Raw genomic sequence first — 27,975 nt, 5'->3', positions numbered from 1 at the left:
GCACTGAGATCATAATATTTGAGGATACATATATGCAAACTGTATGATATCTAATCAGAAAATAATAGTTCCATTTCTTTTGCATCACTTCTGAGTACCATTCCCCACTTTTTAAAAAGTAATTACTTTTTCTCTTCCAGATGACCTTTATTGACAAATCATGTCATAAAAATATTTTTTTCCATTATGTACCAGATATAACAATTTCTTGTGTATTGGATTGAAGATTATATATAAATGATGGGAAAGTATTTAAGATTAGTAAATAAGATGATATAACAATAGGGATAAATAAATATGTGACTGCATTATTTAGGGTTACACATGTAAACTAACTCTATCAATCTCTAAGTATGCATTTTTGGGAAGAATATTATTATTGCTGCTTGTAACATTGTCATGCTGGATGTGTGTCTGCTGGATTTCTCAATAAGCTTTCCCACTGTTGTGATTCTACAGAGACCAGACAATCTATTTAATGGAGCGCTGATCAATAGATCAGCATTTCCCCCAATAAGAATTGGAAAGCAAACAAAATAAAAACACTTTTTATTCCTACTGTTTATGACATATACTGAAATATTATCATTTATTTTTAAACAGTTTCTCCAAAGTAACTGGTAAACAATTAGAAATTCCAGGAAAAGTAATATGAAAGAAAATTCAAAATCTTGATGCTTCATAATATTAATTAATAATGTGTTTTTTATGAAACCACCACAGGGGATGAAATTGTTTGGCAAAGGATTTCAATCGTGGTACAAAAATAGCAGGGGTTTTGTTCATTTATTTGTGCTTTTTAATTTTAAAGATTTTATACTACAAATAAGCACTGGCACTAAAGCAAGGTACAGTCCAAGTTTCACATGCCTAGCTCTGCCAATCTGCCTCAGTTCTTTTATATTTATTTATATTCTTTTTAATTTAGTGCTGAAAGGTGCTGGATTGACAACTCTGGAGGCTGAAGCCCTCTATTTATCCACAGAGCAGATACAGCATGGGCGGCAGCAGTGCAAGCTTTCCCACACTGCCCCCACCAATGTGCCTCATCTCTGTCCTGGAGGGACCACCTCTAGAGGTGAGAGGAGAGATTGGTCTCCATGACCCTTTCAGTCCTTGGCCTTTCTGTTGAGATTGCTAGCTTGCGGTAGCATATCTAACCCCCTTCAGTCAGAAAATGTGCCAAGTTCATCAACTGGTTTCACTATATCTATTCAGTGTTGATAAATTCCACCATGATTTCAGAAATTGTTACTGAGTCTTGACTTACTGAATGGAGGTTCACAGTTGGCCTAAAAATGATATGTAGTTTCTATACTTTTCCAACATTGTCTTGATTTCCAGCAAAACATTGAGTATAATATTGGCCCTTTCACAAGGCAATATGAGATATGAAATTCAAGTTGAAAGAAGACTCTCCTTCCTGACATATGGCTCTATTTCATGAAGTAAAATATTAGTGAATAACATGGCAAAGCTGTTTTCTATGCGGTTTACAAAAAACTTGAAGTACTATTGAAAGCAAATCTATATACAGTAGCATAATGGTGGAATGTTTTGAAGTCATATCACTGAAATAGAAAGTATCCTGTATTATTTTCTATAGTTATATTCTATGTTCTTAGAGTATTAAAGTGTGCATAAAGCAACTTTAAGAGGCTTTGATTCACAGATCAGCTTGATTTATCTGGATTCTAAAATACAACTCAAAATACTGTTTATTAAAGGTATCAGAAGCTGTTGGGTCTGTCTTTTTTTTCCAAAAATGCCAGTTACGAATTTCTGGGGTCATACATGATCAGACCCCACCTTCAGAACTGAACTTAGAATACAGATAAAACTTTCATAAGAATTCTACAAGCATTAGTTGTTCTTGGGTGACAATATTGAGATAAAACTTTCTGGCATATATCTGTAATTAGCAACTATAATATGAGTCATATTAATTAAACATTCATATATTTGTTTCATAAATCTAAACACACAAAACTGAAGTGTTTACTCCTTCACATACTACGTAATAGGTAGCTCGTTTTTATTGTTAATAAGATTGTGGCTGCACTACCTGCTGTGTTTGTTCCATGAACGTAATGAACTGTGAAGTGGGGGAACAGTGTCCCTCTGTAAGGATTTATTCTGTGGACCAATGCCAGAGAGGCACTTCTTGCCATGCCTCTAAATTTTATAGGTCAGATTTCTCCACCAGAAGTTAGAATAGGGATGTTTCATGCAAAAATAGATTAAATCTGTTTGAAAACAATATTTAAAACAATGTTTAGATGTAGTTAATATATTTTAAAGATGGCTCCCTGCTGCATATTCACAGTGGGAGCAGTCCAGTAATTCTTGCTGTTTTATTCAGACTTCCACCACTACCACCCTGCCTAGGCAGCAAATCAAGCTTGTTTAATCAGAACTGTATAGTATAAGATTAATGCTAGATTTACTATTTAAAAGAGGCTGTTAAATATTTCAGTAAAGATGAATTGATCAAAACATGTTTGTTGTACAGCCACCTTATTTAGAAATATCATTATATACAGGTAGTCCTCGCTTAACAACCATTCATTTAGTGACAGTTTGGACTTACAATGGTGCTGGGGAAAAAAACTTACGACCTGTCCTCACACGACCATCACAGCGTCATCATGTGATCACAGCTTGGGCACTTGGCAACCAGTTTGCATTTATGACCATTGCAGCATCCTGTGGTCACGTGATCACCATTTTCGACCTTCCCGGACAGCTTCTGGCAAGCAAAATCAATGGAGAACCGTGTGATTCACTTAACAACCATGTGGTTTGCTTAACGTCCACAGTGATAAGTCTTACGTGCATCTAGAAAATAGAACAGATGCTTCAAAATAGATTAAAATGTGTTTCTAAATATCTTTTAAATACTCTTTATTGCATTGCTTTGCTCAGAAGCACTTTATGGTAATCAGTTTACAGAATTTGTTTTCCTCTTATAACGATTACATCAACATGCCATTAATATATACGGATGAAGTACTATTTGAATTGTAATCTCACAACATATATAATATGCAAAAGCTTTAGTTTAATTATCTTGCAATGTTTTGCAAAAGAACTATGTTTGTAACTCACAGATTCTTCCTAAGGAAGATCAAATAGGGTGTAACTAATGATATATTTCTTTCCTGGGATGCTTTCTGATCCATCAGGGGCTTTTGTACACGGAAAGTGTAGAGAGAGTTTAAGGTCAGTGTCCCAACCCTCTACAGCCCTCGGCATCCTTTAGACCTACTCAAAAGGCTTGGACCTCTTGGTGAAACAGGAGTTGTTTCATAGAGCAGCAGGAAATGAGAATCTTGGGAAGGTCATGTGGCCACCCTTCATTACATCCTGCATTTTTATCTTACAGTTTTATCCCTATTTTACCCTACTGTATTTTATTGTATTTTATCTCACCATAGTATATTTTAGTTAATTTTACTGTAGTTTAGCTGTTTTATGGTATCATATTTTATATTTTGTGTCTTATAGTGGCTGATGCCCAACTTTCTGATATGGTCACTTGACTAATCAATAAAGTTATTCATTCATTTGGCCACCCTGTTCCATAAATGGAAGCCTCTGCTTGATCACAAATGTCACAGTGTTTTGTGGATTCCTAGGATTTAATGCAGGATACAGAATCCCAGACATGACTTGTGACTTTTTCTTCTCTTTTATTACCACAGCAAAGCAAGACAAACCTTTAGCTTCAGTTTTATGTAAGATTCCTTTGCAAGGTTATTAACAACTAGATAAGGCCAAAGTCTTCTCTCTGGTCTCCTGTCTTCCACTGCTCTCTTGGATGGCAACAACAACAGTGGAAGATCAACAATAGCTTAAGTTAGAAGCAATTGCCCAAGCAATTTTAAAGTGGATGTGTTCTTCTCCTAAAGGTATAAACAGCTTAAATGGTGTCTGAGCATTACTAAGATATTAACATCTGTACTGGCAAAGTAAAGCTTCCTGCTACTGATAGAGTACCTTGTTATGTATATAGTTTAGCACATCAATGAACTACAAGCATAGCTACCTCTATGCCTACATTCTCTTCCTACTTCTTACTTAGAGATGAGAAACAGGCTAAATATACTGGGCAGCATTCTCTCTCCCAGACTGGCACTGGTTCTCCCTCTGGCTCTTTCTTAAAACCAACAACAGATTTTCAACAACTGATGCTGTCTAGATCTGCCTTTGATTGCCAGACATTATTCCTCTATAACTCCTTTCCAAGACTTTCTTCTTCCCATAAGTGCTTTTTTAAGACTCCATCTTCTTTGCCAGTTTAGCAGCAGCCCCTGTCTTCTCCTATGGAAAAATGCTTCCCATGAGAAAGTTATGAAGAAACTGCTCTATCTACTCTACACTTAGGCTGTGTCCATCAGCTAACAAAAACAAAGTGCCTCTGTGCCGATTCTTCCTCAATCCCTGAAGGCTGTGACAAGAGCTTTCATGAACAAAAAGGTACCATTGGAAAAATGCCCTGCTTATAGTTCAGTCCTACTTTTTTTAATATAACAATGATAAGGGGGAATAGATTCATCATTCCTCAGTTTTTGTTTCTGAACCCAACGTCTGAGGAACAATTTGATTGAGAACTGGTGAAAACAAAATAGTAGGCTATTGATCAGATCTACTCAGGCACTTTTTATGATATAAGATGCCCGTCTATGTCACCAGTAAGTAGCTATGAAGCTTTAGATCCTGGAGTATTTGTTTTAGAGAATGAATGGGCTTTGCCCCCTTATGACAACCACACTTCCATGCATTACTGTTTCTCTGTACAAGCAAGCAAGATAGTTTGCCAGTATGCCCATATGCAGTTTACTAATTTAAAATCACGGCACCATCACGATTACAGAAATAAAATGGAGATCGCTTCTATCACTGTAATGCTTAACTCATTGTAGAAAAGGTTATGTTTTTAAAATATAAATAGTAAAATGGTCATTTGAAGTTAATTTAATGAGCTGTGGAATCTTTTTCCTGGATTCTAAGTATGTTGTTTGTTGTTTATTCGTTCAGTCGCTTCCGACTCTTTGTGACTTCATGGACCAGCCCACGCTGGAGCTTCCTGTCGTAGCTTCCTATTCTAAGTATAGGTCATGCTAAAGAAAAATTGAAAGTAGGTTAAAAGAAAAGATAAGCAGAATCCCAAGTAGCAGTGTAGAACCATCTTCTCATCTTCTCTCCCACCTCTCCCTAAACGAACTCTTAATTTTTAAACATGAAGTTGAAAATTACAGAGTTTTTCTCCAGTAGATGAAAACTGCAACTTTTTATTTGCTCTAACACTTACTTTAATGGTTCACTCAAAATTTTAATGAAGGAAATAGCATAGTACATAAATGAGTAGTTCTCAAACTTCGTGGAACTGTGACCTTCCAAAATGGTAAATGTGTATGATATACACATACCTAAATAAAAGTAATGATTTTATTGGTGTTAGGGTTGGACAGTAAATAAATATATCACTTTTAATAATTAAATATTACTTTATATACCATAGGGGTTCTCAAACAATGCCATATAGTAACTTCCCTCTGTGGGCTTGCTCAGGCAAAATGAGGAGCAAAATCCAGACTGAGATTTCACAGTGTTACCACTTTGCCTATATAAGCCTGATCAAGTTTTTTTTAAAAAAATGGTTCTCCATCTACTGACCCATAATTTGAGAACCTCTGACATAAATAATCTAGTATTAAAAAGGGTCTGATGCATATATTTCTCACTTAGTAAGAAATTTAGCCAATATTTCTGGGAGTGGAGTCCCAGTTAGCAATCCATCACAGTCAAATATTTAGTAAGTAGCGGCGACTGTGCTTTGCAAGACCTATGCTGTAATGGTACTGTCCTATCTACTTTTACTGAGAATTAACCATATTGAATTAGCATACTGCCAAATAGATACAAAATTACAGCCTATATATGCTGCCTCAGCATGCCTGCTCTCCTTTACAATAGCTCTGCTAGTAAATCAGTGCTTCCCACACCTGGGTAAGTTACCCAGAATTGGGTAAAAACGGTTTTTCTTTGGGTAACGACACACAAACCCATTACCCAATCACAACAGGGACATTCAAATTGACTTTTACCTACATTGGATAAAAAGGACTTTATGATGAGCTGTTTTGGATAATGAAGGAAAAAGTTTGGGATGCACTGTAGCAAACCATTTGAGGCCAAAGCTGCAAGCAAGTATATTTGAAAGGATGCCTATTTCTTTCTCCTGTCAGCAAAGTCATCCAATCAGATGTTGCTGTGGGTACATGCAAATAGTGAGGGCACTTAATGCAGCAGTTCATCCAAAGAAATATATACACTTTAAATTAGCTGTACCTGAATTGGCTGATTGACATATTACTGCTACTGAGGCTGTCCGGAGGATTGCAGAACTGTTGACTGGCTGTAATGATGCCAGTTCCTGTCTTACCATATTTGCATGTAGGAGGCATATTGTAATACAATTTTGTAGTGCTTTAAAGATTCACTTATAGCATCTCTTTCTCTCTCCCTCACATACACACTCACATGTATGTTTATATATAATGATGATGTGTAGAATAAATGCAGTGAATGGCCAAGTTCACTGTACCTGGCTGTCAATGAGAGACTATTAACACCATCCTTTAGTAGAGACATGTCATGTTTTCATAGTCATTTATCCTTTTTCAAATATCATCAGCTATAGATCAGATTCACGCTAAGTTTTTAGCCACCAGCTGTCATACAATTCCAATATATGTAGGACATTTGAAGTACTCCATTCCAGGCTTTAATGCAGTATCAGTTATAGAATGACATATTCATGCAATCCTATATGCAGGATTATATGTCTATATGTTCATAATACCTAACAAAACTCCAGTGGCACAGCACCAAGAGTAATTTTTATATTTTATTCAGGGGAGGGGAGGTCCCAAAAGTGGCAGGATATGCAACAACAAATTTAATTAAAAATAACACATGTTGATTGTACATAAGGCCTGAGTAAGCATTTTAATTTAATCAAATTTAGCTAAGTAAATTCAAACTCCAAGAAGAAAATATTCTAATTATGTGGTGAATCTCATCATCACAGAAATTATTTAAAGCTAAAAGCACTCTTCCAGATGTTAGTCCAGTGGTATTAACGAAGTTACCAAGATAGCCCATTTCCATTTGCAAATTTTATTGTACAACAAATAGATTATTAATATTTTCCTGTGCAACATCTTTACCAAAGACATTTGTTGTAAGGAACTGATATTATTTTTATATAAAGTTTTGGTATTTCATTGATGAGAAAATGGCTTCCCTGCTAATTAAGATATTGCAATACAGGAACTATTGACAGTTGACAAAAAGTCAAAGGTATTGACTGAAAAATGCCTCTGATATCATTGCTGATGGGTCAAACAACCATCCTATTCCTATGTGTGCAACATTTTATTTACAGCTTTAAAAGACTGAGCATTCCTTCCCATTTAAATATGAGTGTGCTTCTCTTTTGCAGTATGTCAATTTAAATGTGATACCTGAAATAGGTATTTTGTATGATCAGAGATGTATGTATTTATGAAGCATCCAACAAGCAATTTTTCAGCTTAATATATCTGTGAAGCTATCCACAAACATTTGATAACAAGCAACTTAGATATTCTATTTGCTGTTAAATTAAGCATGATAATTTTTTTAAAATGTGAATGTTTGTTTTCCCTAGTGAGAGAATATCTCTAAAACCTTGTCTGAACAGTAGGATTTACAAAGTTCTGTTATTTATAATATTACTTTTCACGTTTCTTTTACTTTGAAAACACTCCTCTTTCTTGATTAAGTAGTTTCAGAATCAGCAAACAGGAAAAAAATTCACAACAGAGAAACCTAGCCACCAGTGCTGACACCAAAAGCAGCACAGCTACATTTTACAGATTATGTCAAGGCAGTAATTGTCTTAGGGCCATGTGTTTTCTCAAATTTATGACACACAGTATCTATACCTGCATTTGGGAAACAATATGAGAAGTATGGCATAAAGAGGAGTAACCTGTAACATTCAGTGTGCCATTATACAATTTCTGATGCTCCAGAAAGTCCAGTATTTTATTCATAAATGCATCAACATTGTCTTTGATGCGCATATGAGTAGAAAAAGATAAAATGTTTACTTAGATGAACATTGTGATTGAGTGTTCAGACCATTTGTGTCATATGTTGTGAAAATGCTTTGCTAATTTAGCATTTGTTTGTATTTTTGAACATGAGAAAAACTGCAAGTTTAATGTTTTCACCTATATTACTAATAAATGTATTATTATAATCTGCATGCTATACTTCTGTTGATGTGAAAGCCATATCAGCTTTAAACATGTGCTTTGGAACATGGTTCAGGTATTAGTAGTTCTGGAAAATTTATCAAGGGGCAGTAACAGCCCTAGTAGCAAGCATACATGTTCAATTCATTTCCCTTTATCCTTGAAGAACATGTGTATGGTAAACCTAAGCATAAATTAGACAGTGTAAGTATCTTTAAAATATTCCACAAGGTCTATACACTAATCCATTTGGGAGACTGGGGAACAGTGTAATCATTTTTCCCAGATCAAATTTTGGAAAGCTATACACTCCAACATACATTTTGAAGAGTAGAATAATTTTTCAACAAACTTCAATCAAAATGGCAGACCTAAAGAAGAATCTAGCCTCTTAGGTATCATGGTATATTGACAACCCACTGGAACAGATATGAGAAGATGCAAATTGATAAAGCCCATAGATGCCATTCTGTCAATAGACAGATACAGTTGGATATAATCCAGTGTTTTAATATTTTCAGATAAATCTTAACTGCTTGTTTTTTTAGAAAATCAATTCCCTTTGAGCTTATAGCCCTGACTTTATTTTTGTTGCATGAGATGTATAAATTTTTGCTGAAGCTGAAAATGTAGTATTCCTTCCTATTTGTTTAAGTAAGTTCATATTTTTGCAAATAAATGACATAAATGTGGAAAGAAAATTAATAAGAACATAAGTAGCGCCCTGCTGAATTGGACCCCTGGCCCATCTCATCCTGCAGTCTGTTCTCACAGTGGCCAACCAACTGCACAAGGAAACCCACTAGTTTTCCAAGCAGATGGCCTTCAGAGACGGTCATGCTGCCATCAAGACTAATCCTGGGGGATGCACCAGATAAATTTTTATTTCAGTAAGAATGGGCTTACAGAATCCCTTCACTGACTCACTAACCTGGAGGCTCTAGGCCCATCAATTTGTGGTTATGTTCTTGTTTAAACATTACATTAAAACAAAAGTAGTCTGTATGTGGTCCTTCAGTCCCTTTTCTGTGCCCCCAAAACCCCCTCTGACAAGCTGATAAAAACTGATGGCATAATTCCCTGCCATTTTGTGGTATAGACTCTAAAAGGGTACATCACATTTATTAAATAACTTCCAGATTCCTCTAAAAATTCCACTCTTATCTCCATGTCTGATGTGGTTTCATTCATTTGGTCACTTTCTGCCAATGTTACTGTAAATGTCATCCTTGTTCACCAAAAGATTCATCATCAGCTCACATGAATCAGTGATCTAATTAACCACTGTCTCGGTACCACCTTATATTTGGAATTTTATAAATGTTTGTGAGTTATATGTCTTAGGAAAATGAAATAACTGTGTTGAAGAGAATCTTTTGTGTTTTGTCACGTGTATGTGATTGTTCTGACTTGTTTACAGGCTCTCCCTCTCTACCAGATAAGTACCGTCATCATCGAGAATTAATGATGCTACTACCAGCACACCGGGATCGGCCTAGCAGTGCTATGTATCCTGCTGCTATCATGGAAAATGGACAGGTAAAGTGTGTGTGCGTGTGTGCGTGTGCACACTTGTGCACCCACATGTATATGTGTATCTTTATAAGATATATTGGATTATACCAGCTGTGACACAATTAGCATAAAAAACATTTTCTTGTACATAGGAAGCGAGTTATATTAAACATTACATGCAGGTAATATGCTGCCTTCCTGATCTGGGTAAAGGATATGTTTAATACACATTTTGCTGTCAGCCAAACATGGAACAAACTTCTACAGAGCCACTGGCTTCACTCTTCCAAGCCCTCAGAAGAGCTTCTTCAAGGTCCCACAAGTGTCCTCTCTGCCATCCTTGCCATGATCACAGCTCTCACCTGATCAATAATGGTGGGAGGGAAATCAGCAAGCAATGCCACCAACCCTTCATGTCTTGAAGATACTTGGCAGGGAAGCAGAGCTGCTCCTCAGATCAACCTAGAAGGATAAGGAAGTTGTCATTGCAAGACACTGTGATACTTGACACTGGGGTTGTGGGGGAGGGAGATCCAAGGAGCCAGGAAATGGAACAACATGAGAGTTCCCAATAATGGAAACTGCCTCTGTAGTCACCTTAGGGCAGTTCCACTGTGGCCATACTTCTAGAGAAAAAGAAGGTTCTTTTCCTGCTGAGAAGCCAGGGTACTCCCGTCTCCAAAAAAGGAGACGTGTTTGAAGTTGTCTCTGTTCCTTCATGTTAATTACTCTTGCATCCTGTTATCTGTCTTCAGCAAGACCATCAGCTGTTTTCTTTTATTCAGCATCTTATTAAAACTACCATCAGTAGTTTAGAAAGAGAGCGCCTCCTTCCTAAAAATGTATATCAGTGAATGCTGATAGAAGAAACAGATTACATGGTTTCCTATTTGTAAGAAAAGAGCCAGAATTTTGCAAAAAAACAAAACAAAAACCCAACCCAATTGTCTCAGAAAAAACTTACAGAATTTGAGGATTTAGGAATTGTACATTCCACTCCTCTTTAGCAAAAGTATATTGTCACTTACTGTTTTTAATTTATCATTATTTAAATATAAATGTATTATAATATCCCAGGCATGCTGAGGTTGAAATAGGCAGTGCTGAAAGTACCACTGTTCAAGACATATATGGCTTTATGGGTTAAAACCATTGCTTTAAACTACCCCGAGAAAACCATTGGCCACTAATGCAGGGCCTGCAGCACAAGTGTAATTTATTTATTTATCAAATTTATATGGCTCCCCAACTCACACAAGGTGACTCTGGGGGGCATATAATAAAACCAACTATTAAAACCAAATATAAAAACCAGTTAAAACAATTAAATAATTAACATACAGTAAGTAAAAACGAGATTGCGACTAAGATGTTATACGTGGTGCAACCAATGCGCAGGCTCTCTGCTGCCAGGGGATCCCCAGGCCTGATGAAAAAAACACGTTTTGAGGGCTTTCTGAAAGGCCATAAGGGTTGGGTCTAACCTCACCTCAGGGGGGATGATATTCCAGAGGCCGGGTGCCATAGCAGAAAAGGCTCATCTCCTGGATCCCATTAGATGGAACTCTTTAGCAGATGGGAACTGCAGCATGCCTCTCTTGCTGGACGTGATGGGACAGGTAGAAGTAATCAGGGAGAGGTGGTCCCTCAGGTAACCTGGACCCATGCCATGTAGGGCTTTAAAGGTCAAAACCAGCACCTTGAATTGCACCTGGAAGCAAACTGGCAACCAGTGAAGCTCATGGAGCAGAGGTATAATGTGTGTCCCTCTAGGAACACCCATAACTGCCCATGCTGCTGCATTTTGCACCAGCTGAAGCTTCCGGATACTCTTCAAGGGCAGCCCCATGTAGACCACATTACAGTAGTCCATTTGGGAGATAAGTAGGGCATGAGTAACTGTGAGCAGAGCTTCACAATCCAGGAAAGGTTGCAACTGGTGCACAACACAAAGTTGTGCTCATAACATCTAGTGCCAGTTACTACATGGGCTGCTGCATGTTGAACCAACTGGGTTTCCAGTAGTCTTTAAAGGCAGCCCCATGTAGAATGCATTTCAGCAATCTAATTGGCTTGCAATGAGAGCACAAGTGAGTTTCTGTCACAAGGTCTTCTGTCTCCAGGCAGGGCTGCTGCTGCTGGTGCACCAGCCAAAGCTTGGCAAAGGCCACCTCACCATGGCCTCCATCTGCCCATCCAACTGAAGCTATGAATCAAGGAAGACCTCAAATCATGAACCTGCTCCCAAAGGGGCAGTGTCATCTCTTTGAGATATAACATCAGAGCTGGCAGAGAACCTCACTGAAAAAACAGCACCTCTATCTTGCTTTGGTTCAACTTCACCTGTTTGCCATCACCACAAGAATTTCTAAGATAATTAATTAATTAATTAATAATGCATTTGCTATTTAACCATTTGATAGCTGAACATATTTACAAATCCAGTTCATAAGTAAAAAAATAAGTTAGATGGTAATAACTTGAATGAGATCTTTCATTGTAAAATGGAAACTTGATTCATTAATCCTAGGATTCTTTATTTGTAATATGTAATAGTTTTTTTTTCAACAGTCCTGTATTGCATTTTATCTTTCCTAGCATCCAAATTTCCAGAGAGCCTTGCTCCAGCAGGTGGTTGGACCATGCAAACCCTGCAGTGATCCTAATCTATCTGTTGCTGAAAAAGGTATTGTTTGCTCATATATATATATATATATATGGCACACTCAATTATTGACTTTGTTTTGTAAGTTTGATATTAATAGTATTTCACTTTATGATGATACAAAATCATCTTATCACCATTTATCACTTTATCATTATCATTTATCACCATTTATCATCTATTATTAAAGCTAGTTTATATGTCATACTTTTTTACCAAGATAATATCCCATAGAACCAAGTATTAAGGAAATATTTTTATAAAGCATCACTTAGGAGTGAATTTTCATTCACTAATCCATATAAACAAAAATATATTGATATCAGGTTTTTCAAAATAAATGAAAAACTTTCCCCAACCAGTTGAAAAGACACATAGTTATGAAATTCACCAAAACCCGTCAAGTTTCCATTTTCTTATTTATTAATTTAGTGATAAAGGGATACACAATGGTTTAAAGCAAAAACAAATCAAGCAGAACTTCATACTGACAAATCTAATCACTATATACTGAATCGTACAATAGATAGTGTGGCCATCTGCCACACTATCTGCTGTAGATAATATGCACAAGTTATTTGCAGGGGGAGTTGGGCAGAGAGCAAATGATTAAATGTGCATCACACACCTTTTGCACTTGCATTGTGATGTCCCACGCCAATACGTAGGAGGGAGAGTTTGTATTGTAATATCACAACACATGGGCTTTTAAGATACACATTATTTTGTTGAGCTTTGTTCTGGCAGAAGTCATCTATCATCGGAATGACATTCCAGGTTTCCAGGTACTTAAGTAATATACTGACACAGTAGAATATTCACTATTCATAAAGATTTCCTCCCATTTCCCTGTATTCCTGGGAATACAGGGAAATGGGAGGATTAATATAGAAAAAAAATAGGAAGCAGAAGATTAATATAGAAAAGATTTAGGAAGCATGTGTTGGGTTTTTGAGAGAGGAAGGGAAGGAAAATTAACAATAGTGGGAATGAAGTTCTGCTTGTATTACATTGGATTTCACAACATACAGTTTATTAAAACACCATGTTTTATTTCATGTATATACTAAATTTAATCCTAAGACTACTCAAGTGATGGAAAGTAGTTGAACATGAAATGTGTGTTATGATCAAAGTACTGAATAATGAATGAATGAATAATGAATGTATATTTTAATATCCATCAGAAGTGCTTTTATATTAGCCAAGGAAAACATTAAGTGTGGGTAATCCTTGTTAAAGGATATGCTTCCGAGCGTATGCAGAGTGTTAAAAGAATACTGAGCAAGTAAGCAGCAGTTCAATTCAAAAAGAGAAACACTCATAATATATTTGTCTTGACATACAATATAGGCTTAGTCCAGGCATGAATGATCGTTAATTCTCATTATATTTGTAGTAAAAAGTAGATTTATTAAGAAATACATTATAGGAAAGCCTCATTCCTTTCTGAACTACATTTTGAAGAGAAAGACAAGAGAAAGAGAAAGTCAGGAAGATCTCTAGGCTCACTTTGCTAATACTAGTCCAGATGAGAGACAGATGCAGGACAATGGGTAAAGAACTTTCTCCTTACCTATTTCTTGCCATTTACCCTACTGGCCAAAAGGCTCATAGATGCAAATCTCCAACATTAAGTTTATAATAAATTACCACTTAATTTGAATTGTGTGCTCTTAGACAGCAATCATGTTGGTAGTTGTTCTGTGAAACAGTACCATTTAATCCTCCACTATAAATAAGCAATTAAAATCAGTTGTCCAATAGCAAACAAGAGATTTCAAATGAACCAAGAAACAGAAATGGCATCTTGATGGTGTAAGAGATTGTGCTGAGGCTGAGAAAGAGGAGTATCTCTAAACACCATCAGCAGATGGGAAATTTCATCACAGGTATATCAAATAAATAGACTTTTAGTCCACCATGCAAAGATTTTGGGAGAAAAAGCTTCAAAGAGACCCTACCTTACCAAAGTAAATAAAAAAGGGAGGGCTGGAGGGTTATCTAAGTTCTCAAGATTCTGTACTCTAACCCCTAATTCTTGGCATTAAAAGTCATTAAGAAAATCTATGTGAATCTTGCTTCCTTACTTATGTTCTGCAGTTAAGAGGCTTGACAAATAGAGATTGGGACTATTGAACTATGGAATCTAACTGCAGAGCATATCACAGAATTTAAACAAAAAAATTAATTAAAAAAATGTCCAAATTACCTTTGGGATCAAATATATTTTGTTGCATTCATATTACCGAAAACTGGGCATCAAAAATGCCTTATAGAAATAAAAGGCATGATAGGTTGCTGATCTATAAAAAAATTTCACTTCTGCCTTTAGATAAAATAAAATTGCTTCAAAGTCTGCAAAAAGCAGCTTAGCTCATGGCAGGAACAGAAAACTTGCTGCATATTAGGAGTAGAAAATACTAATAGAAATCCAACATGGTATATGTCTACAGACTAACAGACAGGAATAGGAAGCAAATATTTTTTATTGCCAAGAGTGCATTGGCATTAAAATGAAAATCCCACTAATAAAATTAAAAAAGGGAAGTACTCTTGTATATCATCATTATTCATGATTCAAAACCAGGGTATATCTAAAATGGAAAGCAACTACTGTATTTTGATTAAAAAGTGGGCTTTGCCTCCTGGTTGTGAAAATGGAGTTGATTCTAAGGCTGCAAATTGTCATCTTATTCCTTTTCAACTATAGTACTCTCCTTCAAGTGAGAAAGTGCTGATATATGAGACTTTGGCTAATCTGTTGTATCAGATTCCCTTGCAATCAGATTGTGTGTGTTGTTTGGCAATGAAAGCAGCAATTCTTCAGACATGATCAGTGAAAACTCTTGTGGATAGTTACTGTATTAAAGCAAGTTTTTTAGGAAGGATCTAATTTGGAATGTAAATACATAACAGCATAAACTTCATTTGGTGAAATACTGTTTGTTTGTTTGTTTGGTGTCATAATTACTGAGAAAGTTTTTAAAAAAACAGTTTGAAGTTTATGTAGTATGAAAAATATGTTTCCTTATCTTGGTCATCGCGGCACAGTAACAGGCTCTATTGCACATATTGACATTTCTTTTCCTCATTTTTTTCCTTGTTTTTATCTTGCTTTTTTAAAACAAACAACAACTTCCTATAGTCTAAAATATAGATTATTGGTTTTCAAAGTTGTTATGTTGTTTACATTAAACCCCCATTGTTTCCTATCATCTACTACCTACCTTCATAGACAAATATATCTAACAGCATGGAGCCAGTCCCAAAATACTCCAGAGACTGAAGAAAATAAAAATGTCAGCCTTCAATCCTATCAAGACCCCATAAAACCTGTATTTCAATATTACCCAAATTCAATCTGTTTCCATCCTTCAGCTGTTTCAGCAGCACCAAGCAGCTGGAGTCTGGACAGCGGAACAAGAGAGGGCTTGCCATTCCTGTCTGCTCATGTTGGGAGCATCCTGGTCCCACCAGTACCTCCCCGAAGCCTGACCCATGGTAAGGAAATGGTCAGGGGGTCTGCAGAAAAATCCTACAGTGTTGCCCAGATAAATCATGTGAAGGCCATCACGGACATCTGTATGTCTTCTGTAAAAAGAAAGGGAATTCAGGGAATAAACTATTTTCCTGGTTCTCTTGGCTGACAGTTACCTAAATCTTGAAAATTCAGCAGGGCTGTGAATGTGCTTTGGGACTGGAATTAGACTTTTGAGTGATGTAAGGTAACCTGATGTCTTTCTGAAGGCTTTATTCTATAAATATATATTAAGCTTCAATTATTTTTGAAAACAAGTATTATTGATTTAGAGATTTTTATCATCTTTCCAAGGACAATCAGGTACTAAAAAGTAATTGAGATTTCATATGTTGATTGCTAATGAGCCTGTTTTCTTGCCACGGGAGCCTTGATACAATATCAGCTGTTGGTAATTTCCGCTGCCTTTACTTTTTATTTCTATTTTATGTTTATTAAAAACTTTGAACTATATGTTACTATGTAAAAACATTATTTCTGAAAGCCATTGTTGTGCTGTCAGGGTTAACATCTGTTTTAACTAGTATTGCACAAATTAAGAATTATGAACAGAACAGTGATTCTGCCCTGACTTCCCTCATAAGGTCACTATTCACTACACTTTGATGCCTTCCACCATCATCTCAATGATGCTCCCCCAGCATTGCCTGCACGGACACTGCGCAAGGTAAATGTTTTGTCATATTTCAGAAACTTCTATCCAGTCAGTTAACTATGTATCATTTCTTTTGGAGGAAAGATGGTATATAAAATACAATAAATACATTATTGATATCAGTTCTCTGCCATATTTGTATCACCCTGGTATTGCTTAGATTAGAATTTGAAGATATACCTGTTATGCCTAGTTTTTGGAGAGATCAAAAGCAAAAATCCCTAGGAGAAACATACAAGTCCTGCAAGCTATCCAAGGGCCTCCTGCGGTATTTGAGAATAAGATGCTATAGAGTAAAACAAATCATCAGGATGTTCAAAAGAAAAAAATAACATTCCTGTTTGTTCTTTTACATAAGCTGTTTGCCTGGAAGAAGTTCATCTAAATTGCAATCTGAATTCTGTCCAATTTTTGTTTCGTTATCTAGCTTCCAAGCTAGTGTGAGAGGATGAGTCCAAAGTTTCCTCCTAGCTTGATACTAGGAAAGGAAAAGGGATTATCTTTGCTGCTGAGCTGGGCTTTCAAGACCAAGGGAGGAGATATAAAATATATTCTAAATTTAGCTGATAATCTAAGACAACACTGATAACATAAATCTTTTCTTAGCATGTATTTTCATTTTCAGTTATTCAAGCCTATAAACTCAAAAAGAAACACTTAATCACCCTAGGGCCTTAGGAAAGGAAATAGTATATTGTTGGGCTATTGGGCTATTACAAAGAAAGAAAAAGAGAGATTCTATTTAAATATAACTGAAGATAGATACACTCCTCATGAAAAAGAGCTGTACCTTCTGAGATATCCTTACAATTATATGAACTAGGTCCTCCTTTCTATCCAAATTACAGTTGGGTGATATCTTTATTAGAACAAACCAAAATCTCACCAAGACATCAAGTTTTCATGTTCTGCAGAACTATTCACCAGGTATATTAAACAAACAATGGAGAAATAAGACAAGATCAAAATTAGTCCAGTTGTTTTAGCCACAAGGTGTGCATTTCAAAGTCACTCTCAAAATAGGGGCTGTGGATTGAATATTTAATCATTATTAGATGTTGATTTCAAATTACACTTAGCATTCAAGGACAAAGAAAATGATTGCCCCTCTAGATATGAAATCATAAAGACTGTTGTTCCTTCTGCCATGGCTGATGTATCTTGGCCTGGCAAAGAGCAGTAATAAAGAACATTACAAACTTTGTATGAACGAAGGTGGGTGGACCAGTTAAGTAAGATAAATTGTGTAGTGTACTTGGTGCTTAATGGGAATTAGACCCTCAAAGTATATGAATCCATCCTGGATGGTTAAGTACAGTATTTTTCAAGGCACATAAAAAGCAGTCAGCTGTTTTGGTCTTGGGGGGTGGGGGGAGAGGGAATCAAATCTAATTATTCTGTTGGTACCTGTTTTAAGAATTGAGGCATGAATTATTTTTATTTATTTTTTTATTTATCAAATTTCATCGACACTCATCTCCCCCAAAAGAGGGGGAGCAAAAGAGGGGGAGCAATTAACTGGACCACAATAATAATAATTTTTATTAGGATCAATCACATCTGCTGCAATGGGAACCAGATTAGATTTGCCTGCCTCTGAACTAACAGTTGGATTTAAGGCATTTCTGAGGAAGTTTTCTCCAGCCTGATCAATTGTTTTATCAACATCTTGACTGAGATACTGAATAATAAAGTATCCAATGTACTGATATGGTAGCTCCCAAGCATTCCCAGACCCATAGTGCTCCACTGTATAAAATGGTGAGTGATTATCTGTGCAGTGAATCTGTGGGCAATGACATACGAAAGCAGGCAACTGGAGCAATTGAAGCATAAGACTAGGGATGTATTCAACTGGATACAGCATAGGCACCATTATAAGAGTTATATTGTGACAATCAAAAAAGAACTGATTAATTTATTCCACAAATGTGGTGTGGAAAATAGTCCAGTAGAATTCTTCAGTGAATGATGTGGTCCTTGATTATTCTGACTGCTGACCTCATAATATATAAGTGCCACTGTGAGAGGTTTGCATGGTTCTTCATGGATAAAATCACTTGGATCCATGCCAGGCTAGATGCCTCTTTGGAGAGTATCATACTTAACAGATTCCGTAATATGTGAGCAAGTTTCATTATGTGTTACTCAAGGAGATAGATAAGGTCTTAGATTGGTTTGCATCTTTACTTGCATGTTAGAGCCTTCCCTGGTTTGGTTTTCAAGGACTTCCAAGGCATCCATCCTTTCAACAATTAACACTTCTCTTTGCAGATGGGGTTCCTCACGACATTAAAAGAGGCACTGGTGACATCCTTCATTAAGAAGTCATCTCTGGGCCTGACTAGTTTTAATAACTATAGGCTGGTGTCCAGAATTCTTTATTTTACCAGTCTGGTGGAGAAGGCAATGGCTCCAGGAATTATAATTCCAGGAATCTTTAAAGGAAATGGATTATTTAGATCTTCTTCATTCTGAATTCAGACACAGCTTTGGCAAAATATCATCACCATGGCCACCTTGATAGATAAGACAAATGCAACAGGAGAATTGCAATCCTGTTGTACTCCTGGATCTTTCAGTAGCTTTTGATACCACTGACCACAGCATCCTATTGACATGTTTGAGGGAACTGGAAGTTGGAGGCACCTCTTTGCAGTGTTTTTCTTCTTACTACTAGAGGTGTTATCAGAATGTGATATTGGGATACTCCATCCATATCTTCTTTTGCCCATCCTAAAACAAATTTTGAGGCTTCAACAACCCTCTTCTTACTATTTTCACTATTCATTTGGAATAGTGGTGGCAAGGGGGTCCTGAATGGCTCCATCTTGTCTCCCATTTTATATGAAATTGCTGAATTCTGAGCCAGTTGCTACCAGTGGAGCACAAATTCAGTTCTGGATGTTTCAAGAGCCTCTGATTGTTTCCAGGCTGTAAGGGACTGATGTGAGATTGCAAGCTGAAGCTGTATTTGGACAAAACTGAGATGTTGCTGGGTACAGAAGATGGACTTATTTATTATTCAAATTTCTATCACTGCCCATCTCCCCCCAAAAACTTCAGAATTGGCACATTGTGCCTGTTCTGGATGGGGCCACGCTGTCCCTTAAGGAGTAGGCTTGCAGTTCAGGGGTTCAGTCTAGCACAACCAGATAGTTATTGTATCAGTTTTCATTGACCAACTAGTTGTGCTCCAACTATGCTTTTAAAAAAATGCTTTTAAAAAAATGAGCTGAAAATCTAGAAAATAGGAATAATATTCTTTAATCTGTATAAAAAGTATTCACCATGGAAATACATGAAACTCTTTACATGTCTCTTTTGTTTTTGTTTTCCTTTTAAATAGTCTCCTCTTCACCCGATACCTGCATCACCCACAAGTCCCCAGTCTGGCCTGGATGGAAGCAATTCCACCCTTTCTGGTAGCGCCAGCAGTGGAGTTTCCTCACTAAGTGAAAGTAATTTTGGCCATTCATCTGAGCCCCCTCCTCGAACAGACACAATGGATTCTGTCCCTAGCCAGACCTGGAACACCGAGGAAGACTTAGAGACACCCTACCTCCCTGTCAGGTATAGTCTCTCAGAGCCTGATGTTTTAGAAACTCTCAAATCCCAGCCATGCCGAAGCCACTCCGCTCCATCTGGAGTCATTCCTCAGGACACTATGGACCCTCCAGCTCTACCCCCTAAACCCTATCATTCCCGTCTTCCAAACATGGATAATGAAGAGGGAATGATTTTGGAAGAGGACGAAAAATACCGAGCATTGCATCGCAAAATCTCCCAACCAACTACTGGTGCAAAAGAGGAGCAAGCAAGGGTAGCATGGGAGCATGGCATCAGTGAGCAGTAGGCAAAGTTTTGAGGGATAAGTTTGTATGATCATTCCAGTTTTTAGAACCAGAACAGTGTGTGAAAAACTAGGGGAAAAGTAGAGTACTGCTGCTGTTGTCTACTGCTGTGAGATTGACTGGAATTACAGACTGGGCCAGCATGTGAAATTGCTGCTTTCCTTTTTATTTAATTTTATACTTTCCAGATTTTTAGTGGTTTGGGATTTGTCCTTTTTCCCACAGTGGAGGCTACATTCCTTCTACAGTTTCAGACAACAGGAAGAGTTGAATGACGTAAGGGGAAGTGGCATGGGATTTTTACAAGCTTTCCTCTTGGTTTTGAGATGTGCAGAAGTTGAAGCAGTTGCACTAGGAATGTGTTTATTTGCTGTATTAAGTGGATTTGGGATTCCATGAAATGTCAAGTCAGAAGGTGCAGTTTAAAGCTTGAAGTACACCGATATCTGTTTTTGAAGAAACTGGATCTTCCAGGCTTCAGGCATATGAATTTTGTGATCTCCCTGCACTGCCTCAGGAATGCTGAAGCAATCTAACCTGTATTCGCTTGCTATTGCCTATTCTAAACATTTCCTAGTCTGCTAGACTTTTCATTTCCACTTTTTTCTCATTATCATGATGTATGAAGCAACCTCTAGCCCATTCTTGGCCAACTGTGCTTAAGTTTAAAGAGGCTTTTGGCCCTGGCATTCTTTTATTCTAAAAAAATGGTGATGCCAAAAGCCTCTTCGGGATTGGGGGAGGAGTAACTATGACTCAACAGCTAGGAATCTGGTCTAGAATAAAATAAAAGGTCTGAGCGCATACTTGATCTTTGCCTCGAACGTCTTGTGTCATGTTCCATAAAGACTTTCATGTCACCAAAAACAAAAAGAAAACAATCCTGTTCCAGTGGGTTAAAGTAGGGGTGCTAAAATCATAACTGATTGAAAGACAGTGAAATAGAGAGAAGGGAGCTGTTTAATTTGTATTCAAGAACTAGTTCTGCCAATTAATTTAACATATTGCAATTACACATTTTCACCAAAGGAACCATGAAATAGGCTGCCATACACTATGCAGTAGCTGATAGTGTTAACTAAATCTGGGAAAGCATCAGAAAATGTATGAAAGGAATATACACATTAAACAATATGGCAAACTTAAAATGCAAGATAATTCTATATTGACAGCTGAAGAATTTTTTATCAGCACTTCATTTTCCTGTAATTCATTCCAAGTTCTTAAAATGGAAAACATAAATGGAAAAGCTTTAAGGTCCAGATTTGTTTTTTGCCTTGTCCTTGGATGGCTAAATATTCCATTTAATTTTACATTTTTCACAGCGATACCCCAGAGCACATCGTGAAACATTTATAAGTTGATAGCTGTACCACAATAACCCTAAACTAAATTATGAATCACTTAATATTAAGGGAAAATGGATCCCATTCACGATAATGGTTTTACTCAGTGTTTTCCCCACAAAAGCCAATAATGAAAGATGTCTATCCACCAATAGAAAAAAAACACCATTGGTAGAATGGATTCTCCCTCTCATGCCCGGTATACTCTCAAAAGTATACAGGGGGCTGAGGTTTCTTTGGAACAGATGTGGGAGTATAGAGAAGAAAAGACCCAATATATGAGTGAAAGTCTGCTCATGAAATGTAAATAGAATCTAGGAAAACAACAAATTTAAAATCCTGATTTCTCTAATCAGTGAGTCATTATTTGCAGGGAAAAAAAAGAAAAAAATCTAAAGGCAAAGTGCACAATGTTCACATCTTCCTGTGGCTGAAATTGCTTTTCATGGAAGTACAGGTAGTCCTCGACTTATGACCACAATTGGGACTGGAACTTCGGTTGCTAAGCAATGTGGTCATTAAGTGAGGCATCATGTGACTGCACCTGATTTTACTTTTTGCTGTGTCATTAAGCAAATCATGTGGTCATTAAGTGAATCTGACTTCCCCCATTGATTTTGCTTGTCAGAAGCCAGCTGGGAAGATTGCAAATGGCAATCATGTGATCCCGGAACAGTCGTAAGTGTGAGGACCAGTCATGAGTCACTTTTGACAGCACCATTGTAAGTTTGAACAGTCGCTAAATGAATGGTTGTAAGTCCAGGACTACCTGTAAGTTGGTCAGTTACTTTCTTCAAGGTCTCTTCTGTACAAAACACACACAAGTTCTTACGTGACATGACATGAAAAAGTTGGATTTGTTTACATTCATTCTTACTTTTGTCCCATTAGCAGCATTTTCCCACTAGTGCCACCAAAAGCATATCTACACAAGCACAGTTTAAATGCAGAAAATATAAGCTTCAAATTTTAGAATGTCAAACATCCAGGCATCCTAAATTTTACCCATCCAAAACTCCTGCAGGATTCTTAAAGCATATAATCTTTTTGAAGTTTGAGAGAGTGGCAGCACGTTCCCCAACATGTTTTAATTAAAATACTCATTTAAATTCAGTGAGTTTTGTTCCATATTAAGTGATGTTTAGAGGATTAAATTCTGGATGTTAACTATATATTTTTTTCTATTTATATAGTTCCGAAGACTTTTTTTTAACAGGTCATATAATATTTATTTAGCAAGTTTATATAGCTGCCTATCTACCAATGGAACTCTGGGTGGCAAGCAAAAGATAAAACTTAATACCCAAAACAGTTAAAATAACCAAGTCAAGACACGTAAAAACACTTTACCAACACCTTCCACACACACAAGCCAGGCTCCATTGATATTGTGGCCTGAATGCCTGAAGGAAAAGCCAGGTCTTCACAGACTTCTAGAAGCAAACAGGGTTGGGCCATTCCAACATCCAGTGGGGAGGTTATTCCATAAGGCAGGTGCCATAATAGAGAAGGCACACTTCCTAGGATCCACTAGGTGACTCTCTTTCACTGAGAGCACCTGGAGCATTCCCATCCTTCTAGATCTAGTAGGACAGGCAGAAACAAATGGGGATCAGCAGTCCTGCAAGTAACATGGCTCCATGCCATGTAGGTCTTTAAAGGTGACAACCAGTACCTTGAATTGCACCTGGAAGCCTACTGGGAGCCAGTGAAGTTCACATAGCAGCAGTGTTAGATGAGCATACTGTGGGGCATCCAGAACTGCACACGCCTCTGCATTCTGGTTGAGTTGGAGCTTCCAAATGCTCTTCAAGGGCAGCCTCATATACAGCATATTGCAATACTATAATTTGGAGGTTATTTAGGGCACTGCCTCCCAGTCTAGGAACTGGAACAACTGACACACAGGATGGCTCTACACAAAGACCTTCTTGGCCACAGCTGCTATCTGTTCCTCAAGCAAGACCCCCAAGTTGAGGAGGACTCCCAGACTGCACATCAACCCTTGAGGGAGTGTCACCCCATCCAGAGTTAAGAATGGAAGATCACTAGATTCAGGGGGCTTTAAAAGCCACAGGCACTCCATTTTGTCAGGGTTGAGTAAGTCTGTTCTTCCCCGTCCAGACTCTCCCAGCCTCCAGGCACTGGTAGGGTACCTCAACAGCATCATCCGGATGGCCCAGCGCATAGATGTATAACTGAATATTATCAGCATACTGATAATACCTGACTCAGTGCCAATGGATGACCTCACCCAGCAGTTTGATATAGATGTCGAATAGGGTTTCTAAGACCAAGTAATATTATTACCATAATCACCAAGTTCTGTAGAGAAAGGCACTTTTTGATACGTTAATAAGGATTTTCGGGATCCATTAGTTTCCAGTTTCTTTTATGATGTTGGTGTGTGCCACGTGACTGTGTGATAGCTTTTTAAGGAGGCATTGTGTATATTTGTGTGTGCAAAATATAAAATCAAATTTCCAATATATTTTAAAAGGTGAATGTGAAACTAAGCATCATATAATTTGGAGCTGGAAGATCACAAAATATATGGGTAGAAGTCAGGCTCTTTATTAGATATCTTATGCTGTATTGCTAAAGTTGCTTAATTTTTCAGATCCCCAAATAAGCACTATTGCATGGAATTTGTGTGTTAAGGTGGCTTTGAAAGCCAACATTTCTGTAAAAAGCATCCTAATTTTTTTTTCTTTTGGACACAGGTAGCTGATGGAAAATAATCTTTTTATATTTTTGGACACAAAAATAGCACAATCGTGGTGACTTGAAAAAAGGTATAAAGTGCTCTAAAAAATGTTATTTATGTCCTTGCCTGGAAGAGAAAGTTCAAAGACATTGGTGGTTGGAAAATGGGATGTATATTATCATTCATTCCATTATGTATTAGTAATAGAGAATATAATTAATTTTTATTATAGGAAAAAAAAAAATCCTCCCACAGCAAATATCCCCATACTCACTCTGATTCCCCACCCCACCCTGATCCTCATTTTACTGGGTCAGTAGGGTCTAAGTCATTTCCTATATGAGGAATAATGAGACTGCAGGAACTTGAGAAAGGGAGTATAATTTGCTTAATTTTCTCTGTATTGTTTTCTGTAGATATCTCACATGAATGCTGTGTATTTGTACAGAAATTGAGCAAAAAATGTATAGATTGTGATGTCTGGTATTCTGCCTTGTAAATGTGTTTTTAACCTATGCCAATCTTATTTAAACACACACACAAACACACAAATCCCTCTAACTGGTTCTCTTTTTGTGTATTCATGTTCAGAAAACCTGTATTAATTGTAAGGAAAACAAACTTAAAGGGAAAAAAATGTACCAGAGTCCTAAAGATATTTGGTTGTATATATTGTGATAGCATGTTTCTGGAATCAGCAAATAAGTGATGTGAATTTTAGGTGTAAATATCTGATGTTTTGTTTTGGAAATTTTCTTTCCTTTCCCCACTCAATTGCTGTGATGTGGAATTAAAGATTAATACCTGATATTAAAAAGCATTGGGCAAATATACTTTCTGAGTAGGTGATGAAATATTTATTCAGGTGGCCAAGTACATCATACCAGACTCTGTATTTACTCAGAAAGCTAAGAACACCTTTTATATTCTGTCAGGGTACACCCAAGACTGTAAATAGTTAAAGAACTGGTCTCAAGCTGATTTCTTCTAGCTCCACTCAAGGACTGTGGTGAAAGTGCAGCTCTGACATACTCTTTTGGTCTATTATACAGGTATTGTCAAATGAAGCTATATATACACTAGTAAATCTGAGGTTGGAAAGTAAGATTGGAAAATAGGATTGGCAATCTATTTGGTAAGAAAATACGTATGCCTATTTATCCTAAAGGGATCCTATTTTAGTTAGCAAGATTAAGATACTAAAATGCTTTTCCCAAGACTACTTAGAAAGGTCAATGTCAAGAGTACTCAGAAGAGAAGGCTAAAGTTGCCAAAGAGAAAAGAGCTGTCAATTTACTCCTTACCTGCTAAAATGAAAGCCTTTCCTGAATCCTCCTGTATTCTCAGTATTTCTGAGTGAGACTCTCCAGCAGTCAATTATTACTGTTCAGTGAAGCAGTTTGGCAGACTATTCCCTTCAGGTCAGTTATGAGCTGCAACAATTCTGTGAATCCAGAAACATGCTCTGTATCTGAACTGCAGCAATTTCAAACAGCTGTGGTGATAGGCTTCTGCTGCCAAATGGCAAAGCACCATATCCAATGCATTCATACACAGCCGTGGCCAGAGTATGTGACATTCCATTATCATGATTAGAGCAAGTTATTTAACACTTTTAAGAATTACCCCAGAGAAATACAGAGTTAAAAAATACCATGTAAATGAGATATAGCATACAGAAAATAAACTTTGTTACACAATAACTTTTTGGATCAGATTGTATGGATGAATGTTAGGATGCAACAAATATATAAAAGCATAGCCTACACAAGTAAAAATGATAACACAGAATAGATTTTAATTCAGAGCTTGTATCTGAACTGACACATCTGTCAAAAGATTTAGTTGATATATTGTTGAATGGGACAGATCCTGTGCACATCTCAGCTCTCCCTAGAGCTGTTACTCATTGCATTCACACAAGGGTTGGCCTAGTCTGCTGCTATCGCTGAGTACATGACTCAAGCCAAATGGTTTTTTCATATTTGAGGGGGAAAAATAACCATTGTGGCACAATTGGGATCAGAAGGAGCCTTAAGAATGTAAGAAATCTGGGATGAGACAGTTGTTATCCAAAAAATCTTAGCAATGAGGAATGGAAGACATTTTATACTACTTTCAGTAAACAAATAATCACAAATGAAACAATTGACTTGTCAAGCAATGTTTGAATAGTGCTCATGTGCAGAAGAGTTATAATACAGATCACACCCTGGTCCAGCTATTAGCCGAAAAGAATGCAAATGCACCTGCCATCTCTACATGTCGATTAGCAATGAGTAGTATTGCAGGGGGATTAGCTAATATGTCCCAATTTACAGCACTTTGTCTGGACTCAGACCTGATTAGCACTTGGATGGGAAATCCCTAGGAAATTCTAAGATGCAGGCTAAACTGGAAAGTTGGGAAAAAAATGAAAGTGATAGCCAACTACTTCTGTATTATTGCCAGGAAAACTGCATTAATGCATCCATATAGTTACCAGGAGCCAACCCTTGATTCAAGGGCATCTTTATCTTTTTAATCTAATTTATAATAGAGGTTGATCAGGAGTACATATATCAAGTGTGTTCCCACTTATTTCTACATTGTGTAGATGAAACGTTATTCTCCCCCGTCTCATAATTCGGAACTTAGTAGTGTGCCTAATTATTTCTCTAACCCTAACCCTTGCAGTACTAGTTATAAACAACAGTTTGTTGCCTATCTGTAGATCAAGAACAAAATAACCCTGCAAATACAAATTCTGTGATACTGTCCTTGAATTCAGAGGGCCAAGGGAGAACCTTTATTATGATATGATCTCGGCATCAGTTTAGCACATTAATGATAAGAATTAGACGCAACTTCAAATGAAGGCAGTCTACAGATCAGTCATGACCTCTGTCCACTAGAACCAAATACCAGTTAACAAAAATCCAGTTGATCCATTAGAAAATACTTAGTACTAATAACTATGTTGTCATAATCCTTCCGGACATACACAGCTTGTTTATCTGCTCTAGCAAGCAGAACTTCAAGTAACGGTGGTGGATTTTGGCACTGCCGCTGATTCCCAGGAAGGAGTGAGCGCATTCCAGGCAGATAAGAGGATTCACAGTCCGGAGACTGCGTAAGGATTGCCTACCCTAATAGACTCAGACTCACAAGCAGGAACTTAATGGTATCTGATTTATTAAAGAATAGTATGCAAATACAGAGAAAGCTGAGAATGAACAAAAGCGCGCCAAATACAAACTAAAAACCCTTGGCACAAACGTAATCCCTCCCCTCGCCTGGCCGTTGCAAACTCCCCCCCCCCCAGGTGCTGGTAACCGTTTCTGCTGATGTCCTGGGAAAGAAACCTTGAACACATGAGATAACCCAAACACATTCCAATCCAG

The 27,975-nt window shown here is 37.2% G+C and overlaps 1 protein-coding gene across 1 annotated transcript in view; it reads left to right on the top strand.

Annotated features, from left to right (window-relative positions):
* Positions 1-21,371, top strand: part of DOCK3 (dedicator of cytokinesis 3) — a 222,706-nt gene extending 201,335 nt beyond the window's left edge. Inside the window, exons 51-56 of the mRNA XM_063292863.1 lie at positions 929-1,078; positions 9,730-9,848; positions 12,423-12,510; positions 15,871-15,993; positions 16,615-16,697; positions 20,035-21,371. Of these exons, the coding sequence (XP_063148933.1) occupies positions 929-1,078; positions 9,730-9,848; positions 12,423-12,510; positions 15,871-15,993; positions 16,615-16,697; positions 20,035-20,541 (1,070 nt within the window). The 3' untranslated portion in view covers positions 20,542-21,371. The remainder of the gene's footprint in view (positions 1-928; positions 1,079-9,729; positions 9,849-12,422; positions 12,511-15,870; positions 15,994-16,614; positions 16,698-20,034) is intronic.
* The last annotated feature ends 6,604 nt before the right edge of the window (positions 21,372-27,975 follow it).

This window comes from Candoia aspera, chromosome 2, assembly GCF_035149785.1.
Source record: "Candoia aspera isolate rCanAsp1 chromosome 2, rCanAsp1.hap2, whole genome shotgun sequence".
Classification (NCBI taxonomy): Eukaryota; Metazoa; Chordata; class Lepidosauria; order Squamata; family Boidae; genus Candoia; species Candoia aspera.
This window is presented reverse-complemented; position numbering and strand designations above follow the sequence as displayed.